The 19710-nt window shown below is 39.4% G+C and overlaps 1 protein-coding gene across 3 annotated transcripts; it reads right to left on the bottom strand.

The window, feature by feature from the left end:
• Nucleotides 1-460: 460 nt before the first annotated feature.
• Nucleotides 461-18969, bottom strand: LOC131986277 (src substrate protein p85-like). Of its 3 annotated transcripts, XM_059351171.1 has the most exons (16): nt 18834-18969; nt 15527-15627; nt 15341-15414; nt 15121-15250; nt 13855-13965; nt 12793-12847; nt 11535-11645; nt 10665-10775; nt 8812-8922; nt 6592-6702; nt 4682-4737; nt 4536-4605; nt 4202-4446; nt 2711-2831; nt 1929-1997; nt 461-667 (listed from the first exon to the last, which is right to left on the bottom strand). In XM_059351171.1, the coding sequence occupies exons 2-16, from the start codon at nt 15608-15610 to the stop codon at nt 531-533; spliced, it is 1596 nt and encodes a 531-aa protein (XP_059207154.1). In that variant the 5' UTR covers nt 15611-15627; nt 18834-18969; the 3' UTR covers nt 461-530. The 3 variants fall into 3 exon arrangements, with proteins under 3 accessions (XP_059207154.1, XP_059207139.1, XP_059207147.1); XM_059351156.1 differs by lacking the exon at nt 6592-6702; XM_059351164.1 differs by lacking the exons at nt 6592-6702; nt 11535-11645.
• Nucleotides 18970-19710: the final 741 nt, after the last annotated feature.

Below are 19710 nucleotides of genomic sequence, written 5' to 3'. Positions count from 1 at the left end.
ATTTTTTAGGTGACATTACTTTGCGTCTGTGTCAGTACTGCTGCCTGTGTGTCGACCACCATGTACTGTCAATTATAAACTGACTGTGGAGAAGTGCCTCATACAGCCACACTTCAAAAAATATATTTTTTGAAAAAATCCCTTTGAATCATCTCAGTTCTGTTGCTTTTTTGTAGCTTTAACTATTACAAATGTGCAGAACAAAGCCCAGATAATGAGTTCTATATATTCTCTTTGTATTGAGTCATCTTAAGATAACTCATCCTCTATCTCTGCCGTCTGCTGCACGGAGAGAAACAAAAGTGATCTGAGGAAGGGAAAGGTAGAGAAGGGATGGAGAAGAAGAGCAAAAGAAAAGCCGGTTGGGAGACCTGAGAATGTCTCACAGTGTTGAAGCTGAAGATGAGGTGAAGAGAGAAGACCAAAGTGTGAGAAAGGGGGTTTGCAATCGTCTCCTTCCTTTTCCTTTCCTTTTTTTTTTTTTTTGCACAAGGACGGGGACACCTCGGGGCCGTCTCAGCGTGGCGTCATCATTGCCGAACCTCCACGTAGTTGGCGGGGAAAAGGCCGTAGGCCCCTCTGCAAACGCCTCGCCACCAGCCTTCATCGATCATCTCAATGTTGGTGATGATGTCATCGGGGTCGAAGGAGATCTCGTCGTCGCCGGCTGAAAAAACAGGAAAAGACAGATCGGCGATGAAGCACTGGACATTTGCAGTTTAGTCAATTAATAAATCATCATAAAATCAATCAGACCCAGTTTTAATTGGCCAGAAATGACATAAAAACACCATATTATGGGATGCCAAAAAATGAGAACCTCAGAAAAAACCTCATACTATAGAATGTCGATTTTTGCCAAAAATTGTCATATTTTAAAATGCTTAAAAGTGCTTCAAATGGGTCAATTATAGTCTGTTGATACATATTAGAGCATAATATGGCCAGAAATGACAGAAAAACACCTTAAAAATACATTATGGGAGGTGCAAAAACTGAAAAAAAGTCATACTATAGTATGTATATTTTTCTCAAAAAAGGTAAAATTGTCCAGCTTCATCATTTTTCGAGCCAGAACTGCTGCTTCTTTGTTTCCCAAGACATTAAACATATCTTTTGTTTGTCCAAAACGAGACATCTGGACATGTTAGCTTGCGACACTACATGGTTTTTATTTTTGTTTGTTTTAAAATAATATATATGTAGGTGTTTTATCTGTGTTCTCCCATACATTTTCCCTTATTCATTTTGTTTATTTCAATTTTGTAATTATTTTATTACATTTATAATTATTTTACTTATTTAATGAGAATAGGAACTATATATGGACATTGTGAAGATGTGAAGATTCATTTAATTTATAGAACTATTTATTTCTTCCATTGCACTACATGTTAAAATTTTTCCACCATCCTAACTGTGTACATATATTTTCTAATGTCTTTTTTTCCCTATTTTTTTATATTGAATGTTTGTATATTTGTATTTCTGTATTTTTTGTACAAGAGAGCGTAAAACCCGAGCCAAATTCCTCGTATATGCACAGAAACCTGGCCAATAATGCTGATTCTGATACTTATTGCATAGTTCTGTATACATTGTCTCAGAAACAATGTGCACTTCATAAAATACATTAATATGTGGAGAAAAAAAAGAGAAAATGTCAGCTTGCACTATGAGAGATTGTGATGCATTATATAACTTTCTAGACTAAATAATGTCTTGTGAAAATAATTGGCAGATTAATTGATATCTGTATAATTTCTGAAGCAGCACTGACATGAGACCTGGTGAAGAAAACTCAGAAAACACAACGTCTCTATCTGTCTGTTAAAGTGACTCTAAAGTTGGGACTCTGATCTCTCATGCTGTATGTAAAGTAAGATATTCAGGGAGATGCCCTGGCTCTTTCATTTTTTCAGTCTCACCTGCTTGGTAATCATACAGCGCCACTGCCGTCACCCCGAGGTCCTCGCCGTACTCGTACTGCTGGGCGTCTGCAACAGGAAGATGTTTTTTAGTCCATGTGAACAGACTGACTGGCTACAAAGACACATTATCCATTCATTCATTATCCCCAACGGCTTATCTGAGGCAGGTCGCCTATCAGAGGACAGACAATCACATTCACACCTACGGGCAATTTAGGGTCACCAACTGAATCTAAGCTGCTTGTTTTTGGACTGTGGGAGGAAGCCGGAGCACCCGGACAGAACCCACGCTGACACGGGGAGAACATGTAAACTCGCAGGCAGGAGTTGAACCTCTTGCTGTGAGGCGAGAGTGCTTACCACTACACCACCATGACATATTATACTAGTATAAATACAAATAGCCAATATAATAATATATATTTGGTGTTTCTTTTTGTGTCTTGTATTCCATTACATGAAGTATTGACACATTCAGTACTGCTGTTACATGTTAAGTGTGTGTTTTAATATTTGAATTAAGTTTCAGATGGACTGAAGGAGATTTTCCACCTTTGTTAACAATACAATTTAACTCTATTCTACGGTTTGCCACTCTTTGACAGTTGACAGTTTTAATCTGAAAACATGGCATCTGATGTGATGCAATAACTACACAGCTAAACTAACTAATCAACAGCATTGTTCCATGTTTTGATTCACGATTAATCCTAATAAATGATGAATTCAGTATAATTGCTTGTTTCTGTACGACACACAGATTGTGTTTGAGTCGTCACCTCCTGCTGCTGCCGTCTCCTCGGGGTTCTGGTACAGGTCCTCCTGCTGCGGCTCCACCTCGTACAGCTGCTCGCCGTTCTCCTCAGCCGCGTCGTGAGACACTTCCTCTGGCTCCGTCTTCTAACAAGGGAAACACAATCTGTTTAATGAGTACTGACACAGGAAATGTTCATCAGCTCCAGTGTATAAACTTCTACTGATGACAGTAGAGAGGCACCATATCATGGAAAGATTGTATTTGTATGTTCTGTTCTAATAATTAAATTCCAACCATTAAATTATTGGCTGACAATATGAAGCCAAATTGCTTTGATAACTTGTTGCAGTTGCAGTCTGCAACAAGTTACTAGTAATGACTAGTAAGTTACTAGTAATGAATTCGTTATCTATATCAACTGAAAATAATCTATATCATTAATCTCTAAATGCCAGAGGTTAATTTTAGTTACTCTCTGTATGCGTTTGACCCTGAATATTAACTTCCTGTCCCTGCTTTATTTACCCGTTATTAATATTAAGTTAAGCTTTGGTTCAGAATAGAGCTGGGCGATATGGACCAAAAGTCATATCCCGATATATTTAGGCTGAATATAAATATACTATTATATATCCCAATATTTTTATCGCAAAGTGAGAGCAAATGTTCAGTCAAAGTCAAAGCCAAGTAGATTTATTGAAACCGTTTATTTAAGTAACATTAATACTGTATAACAACAGGAGTATGTTTTCTAAAAAAAAATCAAAGCTCCATAAAGTCCACATTTAAATAAAAAATATCTTAAATAAAAATAACCTATGAAATAAAATAGGCCAATCTTTTGAAATAAATATATTTATATGAGAAAAGAATAACGAACATTACAAAATAACTAAATATGACAAACCCTAGTAAGGGCAGCATTTAAATATAAAGAAATAACTTTTTTAAACTATATCGATACATGCGATATGATCTAATTCCATACCACATTTAAAAATATATCGATATATTTTTTATATCGATATATATAATGCCTAGCCCTATTTCAGAACATAAAGAATAGTTTAATCCCATTACACTGCTGGTTGTTTTAGACACATTCAAAATGACTTCATTCGTCGAGCAATTTCAACTCTCGATCTTGTTTTGCATTAAATCACTTATTGTGTATCCTTGATAAATATACTGTGGAATCATCAGTGAACATTGGGATATGTGATAAGTGGCTATTTTAATACTTATTGAAGATCACAGGTGAAAACTGTGTCTATTAATCCAATTTTAGACAACCATTAACTGTCTGATCTGACAGAGAAGACTGAATATTGTTAGTGCTCGTCTGAAAATGTCTGTTCTCTCTATTTTAAGCTCCTGCTCCTCTTTGCATAACCAGTTCACCTGCAGCATTTTTGCATCCATTCTTCCATTGCAGTATAAAAAACCCTCTCTGTGTCTCTACCTGAACAGTTGCACAACACAGAGATGTGCTGTCAGAAGCTCCGTGACTCACCTGGAAGGCCGGGGCAGCAGCTGGCTGGACCGGTGGGATCGGGCTAGGGGTGGGACTGGGACTAGCGGGGACAGGAGATGGGGCTTTGGGCGCCTCCTCGATCTTACGGCGCGCCTCCTCCTGCTCCTGCTTCTCCTTGGCCTGTCGACGCAACCGCTCCTCCTCGGCCCTCTTCCTGTCCTCCTCCTCCTTCTGCTTGGCGATGTTCTCAAAGCGAGCCTTGATGCTTCCTGTGCTGCTGCCAGCTGAGGAGGGAAAAAAAAACACTGGAGAGTTAATCCACAAGCTGCCTAAAGCTGTGACTGAAACACAGCTGATGTTGATGGATGCTCACCAGCCTCCACAGGTTTGGTTTTCTGGTAAGATGGAGCCGGCTTCTCCACATCCTCAAAAGTCCCCGCGCTCTATCAGCCAGAGAGAAAGATGTGAGACAAACGTAACATAATAAACAAAAACACACACAAAAAAAAAACACCTTACCTTATCCATCCGGTCATTCTGGACTCCAAATTTCCCTCCAAATCCTTTAGAATAATCTGGTAACAAACAGGAGACAAACAAAGTCAGTTTCTGTTTTATATTAACAGCCCAAACACAGTCAGCATCATCAGAACTTTGTTTCCAGAGCAGAGATAAACCTTCTCCGGTCTGCAGAAGTTCAGATGAAGCAGACTGTGGCTGGTTTCACAAGACAAACACGGGGGCAGCAGGAATCAGAGGACGGGACGATGAGCTCATGCAAACCTGTAGAGAGGAGGAATAAAAAATAAAATAAACTGAATGCAGACAGAAACAGCAGAGGTACGGACAGGACGGACAGGTGGGGTCAGGATCAGCCAGGTCTCTGTGTGTTCACAGCAGGACGTCTGTGGCCCAACGACATCATGCACAAACAAACAAACAAACAAACAGCGTCATGGCAGCGTGAGGAGCAGCAGGGAAGAGGACTGAGGTGACATACGGTCAAAGATAAACACTGCAATATAAATGAGTGACTGCACACCTATTAAGTTATGAACATGTCATAAATGTAGTAATGTATGAATCACGACACAGTGAGACCTCTGGATTTCTGCAGCTTACTTGTGTTTTGTAGGATATTTATATATATAAGCAAACTGATTAACATCACTTGACCCAAAATGAAATCTGTCTGCAGCATGGAATAGTTTTTTAGAAACTATTTCTTTCAGTGCTCGTAATAAAAATAAATCAAAAATAAAATAAAACAGCACAAAAAACACCAAAAAAAGGCAAGGACTTGGGAAAAATTAGCCACACCTGAGCAGCACAGATTTATAAAAAATACTGATTTAAAAGCAAATACTAAATATTAAAAGGTAATTTTTTGCTGTCAGACAGTAGCTGGACTGATTCATCTCATATCAAAAGGTTCCACTTATTCCTGGTGACTGGTATATAGTTTCTGTTTTGTCTGCCACTGAAAGATTTTAATATATTTATTATAATCCCATAACCATATTATGTATTTTTATATTCACTGGAAGCCAACAGAAGTTGTGTTCCTGCTCACTTGTCAAGTGAATTTTAAGGCAAACTTTTGAAATGTTACAAAAAAAGGAAACCAGAAACAAAAGAAGTCAACTTGGCTGTCTAATCTGTCTACAAGAGAGAAATGGGAAGAGGTCTTCAGGAATTTGTTTCAACTTGTTAAAATTGATGTAATATCTACAGGAAACAGCTGATCAGTCATGTGAGTTAACTGTTCACTACGTATTTAAAAACTCCAGAAAAGCTCCTCAACAGACCTCTGGTGCATTTCCAAGATCAAGGATCAACTTTGAACCTTGTATTTTCTACAAAAGACCAATATATTTTGTGTTTGTGTGTGTCTCAAATTTGTTATGTTAAGCAACTTTGAGTACCTTTTAAAAGCACAATAAAAATTGAATGTATTGATATTATTATAATATATTGGCAATAAGGTCTGTAGATTATTTTGTTGAACTGAGACATTGTTTCTCACAAAAATATACATATATATATATATATATATATATATATATATATACACACACCAAAACTCTGCATCTGCAGGTCTAGATGACACAAAACTCAAATGAGTTTTTTTTCCACTTGGGTGACCTGACCCTAAACTGAGCTTTTCTACATTGTTATTCTAAACATGTTGGTGCTACAGAGGTGGGAGGAGGTGGGGGGTGACAGAAGGGGCGTGTCGGTCAGGGAAGGAAGGCGTGTCCATCACTTAAAAGAAAAACAGCTGTTTCTGAGGATGAGAGGACGGTGCCAAAGAAGCAGCAACAAGCTGGGAGGGGGATATTTCTGGTAAAGGATGGGTGGTTTCTGGAATGGGAGGTGGGGTTATGGGTTTTGGGTGGGGGGTGGGGGGAGAGGAGGCGTTTCTGTGCCTTTCTGGGACTCGTGCTTAGCCAGGCTCTCCTTGTGCTCATAGCCCAGGGCACACTGGTCCTGCTTCTCCTTCTCTACCCCATACTGCCCTCCAAACCCACGCTTATAGTCTGCAACACACACACAGACACACACACACACACACACACACACACACACACACACACACACACACACAGACACACACACACACGGATAGACAAACACACATATATATACACACATATAAATAGACAAACATATAGAGACAATGATACACTGGGTGGGTCGTCAGGATTCATAAACAATCAGTGACATGAAGGATTCATAAAAGAGGAAACACATTTAAGATCTTTGCTCTATTTCTCATGATGTTGATGAAAAATTCCTGATTGAAATCATTGCAGAGGTCTAAAAGTGATCACAGTGTGAGAACTGTCCTGCAGGAAGTCTCCTCCTCTCTGCACAGCACGGCTCTTTCCTTCTTCTATTTTTCTTTCATTTCTTTACCTGCCTCCTCTCAGGAGAGAAGAGTGTTTGTGACATTTCACTGACTCTGTGCTTTGGAGTGAATATTCGCTCTTTCAAAACCAGGTTCGTTGACACAATATCTACATGCTGGAAATGTCAAACTGTACATATTTATAGAGCAGTTAGCTTCCTAAGTGGGGCCATAGGCTATGTACAGTAAATACATTTCACTGTAGAGTATGAGGAACTGGAAATTCCTGTTGAAAAACTAGAATGTAAACTCCATACGATAAAGACCTCCACAGTTTAAAACAAAAATATTTTTCATTTTTTCATGCTGCTATTGGAGGTAGGTTTGAAATGCATGTTGTCTTTTTTTAGAAACAAAAAAAGGATTAGAAAATCACCAAAATTACACTATTTATCATAGCCGGAAACTTTGAAAACAGAAGTTATCGTCAGAATTTCAAACACTTCCATCAGGAAAAAATAACCAAATCCAAGCTTAAAATAATGAAATTTCAAAATCACTTCCTTCTGCATTTCTAATTTTAAAAGTTAAATTAATTCTGCGCTCCTCAGTGCAACCTGGAAGCCGTGAAAGACTCCAGAGACAAACAGTCATATGACCAAATAGTTCAAACTTAAACTAAACTTTAAGCCGTTTACACAGAGCAGAGAAGAGAAAAACAAGAGGATGTAAAAATGTAAATTGTTCAATATGTATAAACATGTAGTGCCCCCATTTCTCTCTAATACTGGTACTTGGAGAAATGTTTAATACATTTTTGTAAAAGAAATTCAACCTGCGTGTTTTACTTTTTTATGATTTATGTCATTATAAAGTTGTTGTTGTTTTTTTTAAGTTCTCCCTGCTTTATTTATACATATTTTATATATTAGAGTGACAGGAGTCAAAAAACACCCTGAAACTACTTGTTGGTGTTTAGAAGTTAAGATGCTTGTCATATTGATAAGCCAGCAATGAAACCTTATTTTACTACAGCACTTATTATAAATTGCCGTGAACGACAGCAGCAGCTAAAGGCCTGATGTGCAAATAGAAATCTGAGCTGTGGTTTCACTTCCTCCACCAGGCGCTGTTTTACCCGCAGATTGAGGAAGTCGTCAACCTTTGAAAGACCACATGCAAAGCCACAGTGAAACCACATCAGAGCTGCAGGAACAAAAGCTCTCACACTGAATACAAAGTGCCTGCTCCACTCAGAGCAGACTGCTTGTAAAGGCTGAGGTCTGTTCAAAGTTACAGAAAGAGTCAAACGGAGCGTTTGATGTGCAGCAGTTTAAACATATGTGGCTATCAGCGTTTCAGAGACAGTAACAGCTGCTGAAAGATTATAACCATGGAGATATGAAGACAAACTGAGCAGATATTCAGTTTGCTTTCTATTGTTTATGACAGATTGTAACACCCGCCAGCAACTCCCTCTACATTTCTGACAGAATCTGATGAATTTACAATACCGACTCATTAATCAAACCTACAGAACATCCAGCAGAGTATAAGAACTGACAAGTTTCAGCTGAAGATTAATTGTTTAGCTGGTAGCTGCTGATTTTTCCCTCCGGCTGTGAATATTAAACACTCAGCTTTGGCTTGTATATTTGATTGGCATCATACACCTGATAAATGGAATTATTTGCAGTAGATTTCAAAATGAGGAATTCAATAATATATTTGAGTCTGAACATCCCACTGACTGGCTATAAAATCCCTATTGTGTATGCTGTTTTCTCGGGTCCAGTACCTTTCTGGGACTCGTGAAGCTGAAGTTTCTCCTGGTGGTCCCATCCCAGCGCTGACTTATCCTGTCTGTCCGTCTGCACGCCAAACTTGCCCCCAAAGCCCTTCACATAGTCTACAGGGACACAGAGACACACAGAAACAAGATTAACTGTCATCTGATTTTATTAGCTGAAGTATGGCAGCATGATTTAGATCCAATCAGGTTACCAATCTTGTTATATTCCATCAGTGATTCACAGTGTGATGCAGTAATTCTCCTTGTTATTAGCCTAAGCTTCATATTTTGGGCACTTTCTAAAGAGTTCTAGAGGTTAAAGAACACTAGTGACACCATAAACTAAAAGCTCCCAGGCTCCCATTAGGTTCAGCCCAGAGGTCTGGAGATTTATCCAGGTGTGGTTAACAAGATGAAGAATGTATGTGGAGATTTGCATAGTTCTGACATCAAGCATGCCCCAGCTATGGTTACTCAGATAAGACTTATTATTGAGATAAAACAAGGCAGTGTACAACAAATGTATTGCACAAAGATTATTGCTTATTAGTTTCACTGGAGCAGCAGTAAATATACAGAAACACAATAAACAGGCCAGTGTGTATATTAAAAGTTGTAAACAGATTTTTGCTGTTTTAACACTGGTGCATTAAAGTGACTGACCCTGTTATCAGATCATGTGACCCAGTTATCACAGCCTGCTCCACATATGCAAACACAGCCCCGGTGCATTGTGGGGAATTCTTGAGGTCATTTACTTCTCTGGCACCAGCCCGTCTCTGTAAGCTGCAGTAGACTCTGCAGGCGTGTCAGACAAGCGGCTGCAGGTCGAGCTGCTCGGCTGTCTTATAGACAAGTCGGGACAGAGGTGAGGGTGTGACTCAGTCTGGCCCTCTGGATACAGAAACCTCCTGATAACACATCAGGGATCAAAACTAACTGCAGCCAAATATGATGATGACTTTGAAAACAAGCTGATGTCATTTTAATGGGTTAGTAAGTTGTTTTTCATTATAGAAATAGTTTTTCTCAATAGGAATACTACAACATGGGAAAAGAGGTGAAAGGTAAATCACTTCACAATCAGTTTCTGCAGGTTTCAACAAGTTAGATTTCAGACTTCAAGGTAATAATGAATGCAGTATAAGATCTATTTCACGTCCATATTGGCAACAAGAAAGTGCAGCTGATGTGAAGGAAAGATGCAGAATTATTTGCAGGGTAAAGTATGTGAAGTCCAAGGTGCCTCCACTTTTAATGTTTGCATACACGTTGGAAATTTGCTTACTGGAGTTTATGTTGTTTTTACAGAGGCTGTATGTTTTTTAGTTTTCAGATTATTAGAGGAGACGCCACATCATCAACACAGCGAGACAAGTTCTGACCAGGCAGTTTGTAGCAATACTTACTGGTTCCATGTTGGCTTCATTTTGTGGTTTTGTTACAAGGTGACCATCACAATTTTTCCCCAAAACACATTGAAAAGTGGGGCTGACTTTGTAAAAGTAACATGAATTTCGAAAGCCAGTCATTTTTAAGTCCTGAATCTGATTATTAGACTTTAAGACTTTTGAAGAACCTACACAATATATACACTAATCATGGTTCTGTTATATTTTCTCTCGGTAAATTTACTTGATACACTTTTTGCAACACTGTTATTATCACACACTGGCACCAAGTCTTGAAGAAGATGGTTTTACTCAGAAGCTCATTTAAATCAATGATCTGGCTACTTCAACCAAACCAGCTGTCAGATTTGAAGGATTCTTTTGCAAATAGCGAAAATTAAATACAAGAATATTACTGAAAGTGTTCATTATTACAAGTGTTCATCTTATTCCTGTGAGGATACCAACCTTTCTGCGACTCATGCCTCTCAGTTTTGCCCTGGTACTCAAAGCCCACAGCGCTCTTGTCCACCTTGTCGGTCTCAACACCAAACTTGCCGCCAAAGCCTTTGGCATAATCTGCCGGTGGCCAGAGCAGAGGAGGGGGAGAAAAACACAAAGATCAGACAGGAAGACGAGGAGCAGAGTTAACCCAGGGTGCAAAATGTTTCTCTCCTCATGCAAATTAGATCTTTTCCACTCATTACAGCTTATTGAATGTATAATAGAAACATGCTTTGTAAAGTTTACATATCCCAATAATACCAGCACAGCATTCTGAGCATATTTCAGCGGCATATCTGCCATTTTAAGAATAGATTAGAATATGTGAGCTGGAAGAAAACCTGCTCAACAAAGGCCAAGGGAAAAGGAGACCACAATAAAATACCCCACTCCCCCCAAATAAACCAGCTGGGTCATGCCCAAGCCACAGACCAGCAGCAGACGAGACCAGCTGCCAATCACCTGGAACCTGAGACGAGGTGATTCAGAGAGGTTCTTAAAAGTCCTGTGAGGCATATTTACTGTGTGCAGTATCTCATAACACTACAACAATAATGTATTATTTGACACTGGAAAACAAATATCACATCACACATGCAACCGAGAGAGCTCAGATGAAAACAAAGCCATTGTTTGCAACCTTATATAAGCAAGCAAAGGCTGAGGAATGAAGGAAGAGGAAGAAATGCAAAATAACACGATTTGTCAGGTCCGAGTGAAGCTGAGCTCACCGAGTTGGGCCCCAATCGTTTGTGTGTGTGTGTTAGTGTGTGTATTTTCTCCACATCTCTCCGGGTTAATTGGAATGCTGCACGGCAGGAAATCTACACAAACCTTTCTGGGACTCGTGTTTCTCGGTTTTGCCCTGGTAATCGAAGCCCACTGCGCTCTGGTCGACACGATCTGCCTGCACGCCGTATCGCCCCCCAAACCCAGTGGTGTAGTCTACACAGCAAAGCAGGGGGGGGCAAGGGTCAAAGGTCAGGGTGAAGCAGCATGGAAGCAGTGGTCACGAAGCAGCCCAATTCCAAACTCCTCATCAACATTTACTGGCAGTAGCCAGAGCTTAAACAAATCAAAAAACATTTACAATATGATACAAACACATCTTGCTCTATTTAAATCCACTTCCTTTAAGGACATAAGACTGTTGATGTGTTGTTGCACTAGTTGTTAAAACAGAAGGATCTCTGCACTTCTGTTACACAGTGGCACAGCTGAGGAACTGTTGGAATTGGGTAGATGTTCTGCAGCTCTGTGCAGAGGGTGGATGCAACACAAAGGTGGTGACAGTCATGAGAATGAAGCCTCAAAACACTAAAAGCTGAGAAGCCGGAGTGGACTCCCAGAGCACCTGGGTCACTGTAGAACTGTAACACAATGCAGTGAAGCATTATGAGGAGTTTTGTTGATGCTCTATTCACACTGGACCTCAAACATTACACTAACTTGGTGGTCAAAGTGCTGATGTTCAGCTTTAATCTGCTCTATAGAATCCACACCTCTATTTACATCCTTCAATTTCACACTGTTTACCAAATATGGTGTTCCTATTGTCTGTTTTACTCTAAATATGATCATATGCTACGGAATGAACATCATGCTGTATTGAAGGAGACTTTAAACTAACAACAGACCATAAACTCATTGAGAAAATGTTTACTGAGGTCAGAAATCGACATTAATACTATCCGAATTCTTTCTGCAACCAGTATAGTCGCCCCCTGCTGGCCATCAGACAGAATGCAGATTTAAAACATTTCTGCACTGACTTCACTTTACACACCTAAAATTTATGGTGCTCGAGTACAGAGCCACAAAATAAAAATAAAAAACACTGTTGTAACAAACTGCACTGTAACTATAATAAGCCAGGAAAACAAATAACAAATAAATAACACCATAAACACATTTTCTATAAGCTGAAAAAAAGGATTGAGACAGTTATGTGACAACTGAATGTGTAAGTTAGTTGCAAGTCCCAGATACAGATTACTGGGACCTATTTAGAAGAAGAATGTCAAACTAAACTGCAGGTGATCTGACTGGGACTGAAGCAGACGTGCAAAAAGGCACAAAGTAGTGACATCACCTTTCTGTGAAGCATGTTTCTCTGTCTTCCCGGCGTACTCGAACCCAACAGCTGACTGGAATAAGAGAGGAAGAACAATTATTCTACTGACAATTTACCCCTTGTAGCCCTTTATCTGATCGTTTCATCCCTGTCACGGTCACAATCAAATGTAATTATTCTCACAATTTGTTTGAAATACACATTGACTAATACAAATATAGCAGCTTTTATATTTGATCCATTGCAGGGCTAGTTATACTTCCAGCAAAATGTCCATCAACACAGAGGTGCACAACAGTGCAATCACACTTCATTTCAAATTTACACTGAAAGAAAAACACCTAAATGCAACACCTGTTTCTCCTGAAATAAAATACTTTTCCTATGCACACAAAAGACAAATTTTGGTCACAGATTTGTTCAAATCTATGGTAGTGAGCTCTTTCCTTTCTAGCATGTATCACACACAATGTTACAGACAGTCACTCGTTTTACGGGAGCGTGCCATCGCCATTTCCCATGAATTGAATGCTTATTTCTCCTTCATAAGCCACTAATGTCATGAGGTGACATTGAATGAATTTGGCAGTACATCCCTCCGGCCTTACAACCACTGACCATGTGTAACCATGCCAGCCCCATATTGTTTTTGGCGATAAAAGTGCACATTTTAGAGCAGCTTTTCACTGGGACTGGCCCAAGTCACGCCTGTGAAATAATAACGATTTTTAATCAGCATCTTCAGAGCATTTCTCCTTTGCCGAGATAATTAATCCACCTAACACAGAGTTTAACACATTTGTGAGCAAAATTTGAGAGGAATAAGACTTTTGTGTGCATAAAAAAAGTTGATTGTTAGATTTCAAAAATGGAAACGAAAAAGTGTTGTGTTTATATATAAAAAAAAAAAACTAATAAAACCATTAAAACAAGTTCATACACTACAGCATTATGAACATTTTCTGGCCCTGTCTCATTCAGGTGTGTGTCATTTCCTTAAGAGGGACATTTTGCACATCAACAAAAATCTAATCAAAGAGACGCTGTCAGCAGTGTTTAGTGGTCAGCAGCAGGAAATACCTGGTCAACGCGGTCAGCCTGCACGCCGTACTTCCCTCCGAAGCCTTTGGAGGTGTCCGTCTGGGAGCAGTGCTTGGACAACTTGCTCTGGTAATCATGACCCACAGCTGACTGTGAAGAAACACAAACAAGACACACTTTGAGAAACGTTTGAGGAGGGGAAGGGTCATGAGGAGAGCAGCAGAGCTGGAAACACAACCAGCAGTTTAAAGTGGCGACATCTGACTCATCACAGATGCACACAGTGTGGTGTAAACAGTGCTCGGTCATCACATTCACGCTGCAGTGAGTGCACGGCCCAGAGAGAGAAAGGTGTGGATGGATGGAGCCGCTTGCCAAGAAAGATTATCGAGTGTGAAATGGCCACAACTGAGTCAGCCAGTTCACACAAACACAGACTGAGACTCAACGGACTCAGAGGTCATTTAGATTTGTGAAAACGAACCTGGTTTCTCAGATTCTCATCAAGAGCCCTCTCTGAAAACGGGAGATATCTAAGTTACACTAACCAAGCTGGTTTATGTCTAGGAAAGGCCTTAACTACAGCAAAACTAGAAAAAAGAAATAAAGGTAAAAGAAACACAACCAGCAGCATGAGATTTAATCTATCAAGATATTTTCGACTCTCACATAGAAAAGGAGGTACATTAGAGCAAAAGTCAGTGTAGAAATTGACCTGTGGTTTGTGTTTGAGGCACAGACTCATAAACTGCCACACACTTCATTGATCCAGAGATCAAGTTACAGTCAACAATGAGGGCTGCAGCCTAATATAACTGAGACCAGAGACATAAGTGTTTGACCGCTTGTGTGTTACATTTTCTTACACTAAAATTGACAAATTGATTTCCTCCTTGTCAAAGATATCAGAATATAAACTCACTGGCCACTTAAGGTACACTTTGCTATATATCTGCTGCCATGAATCTTTGCAGCATGGATTCAACAAGGTGCTGGAAACATTCCTCAGAAGTGTCACAGTCACAGTAACAATTTCTACATTAGCTTTTACAGTCACAACTTGAACTCAGAAAGAGATTGACTAACAAGCCCTCCTAAAGGGCCATTTAGTAGCAGATTGAGAACCACCTGTTGATGAAAGCTCCAGAACGGTGAGATTATTTGGTCAACTTCAAAATTACTTCTGTACCATCATTGCTTTATCCGGTAACACATCAATAAATCTGTGACACAGCTCTTAAACATGTACATGAAAGTAAAACAGTCTGTTCTAGCTTCATCTGCGAGTGTTCTGGTCCCTCTCACCTTGTCCATGCGGTCCTGCTCCACTCCAAATTTTCCTCCGTATCCCAGCGAGGCCTTCGGCGCAGCGTCTGCCTCTTTCTGCTTCAGGCTGGTGTGCTCTGTGGACACGGTCTCACGCAGCCGATGGATACTACACCAAGGAAGGAAAGAGTTAGGAGACACATTTTGAGGGGTTTTCCACATTGAATTTAACTCATAAGAAAAAAAACTGACTCCTCACTTTATGTGCTCCTGATGTCCGGAGCCCTCCACCGTCTTGGCCCCCCAGCGCTGCTCCCTCTCCGACACGTCATTCTAGAAACCCAGGAAAACAAAAAAGGAAAAGGTTAAATGACGAGGGCAAGAGTGAAGGATGGAGCAGAGCTTTATGGTTCGAGTGAGGAGAAGAAGAAACATGTGTTGGTACCTCAAAGTCGGGATCAGTCTCCCAGTCGTCCCCCTCATCGTTTACAGCCACGTTGACTGACTGTCCTGCTGCTGCTTTCCACATCTTTACTGCGACAAACACTGAAAAACAAGAAAACCCTATTAGAGAAAAATCTCCTTGGTTCTGGTCATGTGATCGCATTCAGACATTGTGGAAAGAGATTAATTCTGTAAAACACAAGGTTGCTGTTGAAAGGTTTTCCACTGTCTGCTTCATTTTACCTGTTAAACCACATTTCAAAATCATTTTTGATACAAACGAACAAGTTTCTAGTAATAGTTATTTTTATTTTTAGCTAAAAACTGTGTCCCGCTGCAGCGTTCCACTCTGTCGGAGACAGTATTGACTCTTCTCCCGATGGAGAAAAATGACTTCTCATCTCAAACATAAATCAGACAAATACTTGAGACTCTGTAAACTCTTGCAGTATTTCCTACAGAGACTTGTTTTCCCCTAGAAGGCTATGGCTGACTGTTTTATTTGTATTTTTTAAAATTTCCTGTCATCTTCCTGTACTATAAAAAAATCACGAAAAAAAGGGTTTACTCAGCAATTCATATTATACTTACAAGGAATTTGCTTTGGTGTTTGCTGCTTACAATAAACCAAGGACATATTAAAAGGAAGTAAAATATGAAGCCACTATAACAAATATGTACAATATGAGAACAAGAGAGCTGTGCAATTTAATGCAGGATGTGCAAATATATTATTGTCCAAAGACATAGAGAGGATATGTGCAACAGATCGAGATGACAATACAATCCCAACTTCAGGAAAGTTGGGACGCTGTGAGAAATTAAATAAAAACAAAATGCATTTATTTGTTCATCTTTTTCAACCTGGAAACTGTACAATTCCCTCCAATATCTGCAATAATAATGTATTATGTGCATCCTTTGTAGATATGATGGATTAGTCTGGTTTGAATATTTATTTATTTACATTTAATTTCTTACAGCTCTGTACAGCACTTAATTTAGCATATATTCATTATTTTTTTGTTTATAATGTTTTAAGCCTGTTTTTGAGTTACAGGTTTAGTGTGGCAGGTGTACCTTGCTGTCATTTGTGGTGGGGAAATTTGTTTTTTGTATTTGTTACTGTTGTCAATATTTCATGTTTGTCATGGTCCTTGATGTGATGTGATGCAGCTCCAGATCAAATTTCCTTCGGGATAATAAAGTCAAAGTCGAAGTTGAATTTGAACTCGGGCTGGGCGATATATCGATATAAAAAATATATTGATATATTTTAAAATATGATATGGAATTAGACCATACCATATATATCGCTATCGTTCAAATTTTCTTTTATATATAAATGCTGCCGTTACTAGGGTTTGTCATATTTAGTTATTTTGGAATGTTTGTTATTCTTTTCTCATATAAATATATTTATTTCAGAAAAATATTGACAGCCCAAAGTCTCCCAAACGCTTGAATCTCTTTGACTCACACTAATCTGCAGTGACCTGTCACGATAATTACTGTATCGACTTATTGTTCAATATATAAAAATGGACACAATGTTTTTTTCTGGACTCAATATATTGTCGTATACATGCTTGACTTTTTGTTCTTTTTTGTGTTGTGTTTAAAGTAATGCTGCAAATGTTTGACAGACAGTACAAATTGACGGGGAAAAAAACAATATTTCCCAAGCAGCCATTCCAGCTATTTATATGTTATTTTAATTATAAAATAATATAATACATAATGATGATCTCATTGCAATGTTTTGTTAACAGAGCCTGAAAGTCTATTTTTTTCTTTGGTTGTAGTTTATTTATTTGTGTTTTATTTATCTAGGATATTTCTTTTACACATTTCAATTCCAATGTTTAATATTTTCTAGATTTAAAAAGTCATTGTTGTGGAAAAGGATGTACTTATTATTCTCCAATTTCATTATAAAACTAAAACAACAATACCATCGTTTATCGTGATAGTTTCTGGGAAAATATATTGTCCTAAAAAATGTGTTATCATGACAGGCCTAGTGACACTGAGATGCTGCAGAGCCACATGATGAAGAGTCTGATAGTTTGGTTTGCTCTGGGTGATCTTAAGTGACCTGCCATCAAACTGGAACAAAAAGCTTTCTGTACTAATCCCAATTACTGACTCAGCAGCATAGTGTTGTGTTGTGGGCAAACAAGCATCTGTGTTCAATCAGAAAAAGGCTGCAGGGAGAAGTGGCTCCGTTCACCCCAGGAAGAAGACCAGACCAGACCAGTGTTGTTTCCTTACTGGTTTCCAAATTAACTGGTTGCCATACTCATGTGTGCAGCTGTGTTTTGTCTCAGTTAGCAGTTTCGTCACATATTTAATAAACATATAAAGGTGATGGTTCATGGACAATTTAATTTTGTCGTAGGGAATTCGAATCCAGCTCTAAACGATCCTACAAACATTATATTTTCATGCTTTCTTTTTATTTATAGGTGGCTGGTGATGTAGCGTTCACTTATACAACAATATTATCCACAGTTGATAGGAGATGCGACCTGAAAATCGCCAGTTATATGTTTATTAAATATATGACGAGGCAAAACACAGCTGCACACACGAGTGCGGCAACCAGTTAGTGTGGAAACCAGTAAGGACACAACACCTGACCAGACCACTTCCAGGGTCTGAGTGACATGACAGGAGTATCCCCCCACAACACAACCACACCCATCACACTGAGCCCAACATGTTTCAGAGCAGGCTGGAGGGACAAAGTGCAGTATAAATATATGTGAGTTTGAGGGTTAAATATGATCTGGATCACAGGGAGCAGCTGGTAGATTGAAGTTGTTTCCGTGTAGTTTGCCGAGTTTATTAATGACGGATAGTTAGTTCTAATCAAAGTAGGGCAGGCCACACATAACAGGACCATCACCCCCAATCATGAAAGTATAATTTCCCCAATTAAACGCAGTTAATTAAACACTCATGTGGTGTGGTTTTTTTTTTTTTTTTTTTTGCTGAATGGGATCATTATTCAGCGTGTCGTGTTTTAACGGTACCACCAGTAGACAGCCTGTGGGAACATCACGTCCACCTCCTTAATACGCGTACCCACAACTTTAAATGAAGAGATGTGGTTAAATGTGCCTAATCTAGCTCAAAAAGAAGCAGGAATAGTGGTCGCTGAGGCATTTCCTGTTCCAGTTTCCAGTAAGCTAGCTGCTGGCTAAAGCTAACAGTCCTTCTGGGATGATTAACTGACTCAGCGCAAGCTCGCAGATGGGTTTATTTCACAGGTATTTATTTTAATATGAAGTGTAAAGACTCACCGTGCTCGTCAAAGGTAGCTCCGACCAGAGGCTGGACTGAATCTGTCTGAAAATCCCCCTGGTGGATGTAGTCCGTTCACACCTCGGAGCTTCTGATGGAGAAACTGGGACGGTGAGGCTCTTTACTTCCGGCTCTCCCAGTCTCCCGTTCTCCGCCAAGACTGACGTCACACGGGGGCGTGGTCTGTGACATTACAGGAGGCCTAATGATTGAAAACTGGTTCACATTTATTTTTAAATATATTGAATCAACCTTTACGACATTAGTATTAGCAAGGCCGGATTAACCATATAGGCAACAGTGGAATTGCCCAGAGGCCCACGCCCTCTAAAGGGCCCAGGGCAGTGTGGGCACAAGCAAAATATCTGGTTATCTCTCGCTTATATGTTAAACTGTCCATTGGAGCCGTTGCTCAAAAATGAATTTCGAGGTGACAGGGTGATTTCTGTTTAAAATGAGCTGAGGACCAAAATACTACTTGATTCTAGATTCTTGATTTGTGTTTGTGTCTTGTCTTCCTCTGTGATGCCTCTATCAATTCAATACATTTGTGCTGGGAATAGGTGTTGTTAAATAAATATTGGATGCTTTGAAAGTGGTTGCTTACTTTTTTTTTTTTTGTGAAAATTGAGGACACTTCCTTCCCTTTCTTTTTCTATCTTTTTGTATGGTGTCCTTGAGTGCCAAGAAAGGCGCATTCCAAATAAAATGTATTATTATTAGGGCCACGGGGCAATTGCACCGAGCACTGGCCCCTACAGCAATAGCTGTACTTCTTCCTCTTCCGGACACAATTTCGTCCCGCTACTACTAATTATATATCAAAACGTGCGGTTTGATCGGTGTACTATTACTTTTCTCTACTGAATACAAATT

Source organism: Centropristis striata, chromosome 2 (assembly GCF_030273125.1).
Source record: "Centropristis striata isolate RG_2023a ecotype Rhode Island chromosome 2, C.striata_1.0, whole genome shotgun sequence".
NCBI classification, from domain to species: domain Eukaryota; kingdom Metazoa; phylum Chordata; class Actinopteri; order Perciformes; family Serranidae; genus Centropristis; species Centropristis striata.
Note: the sequence above shows the minus strand (reverse complement) of the source record. Positions and strands in the feature narration are given on the sequence as shown.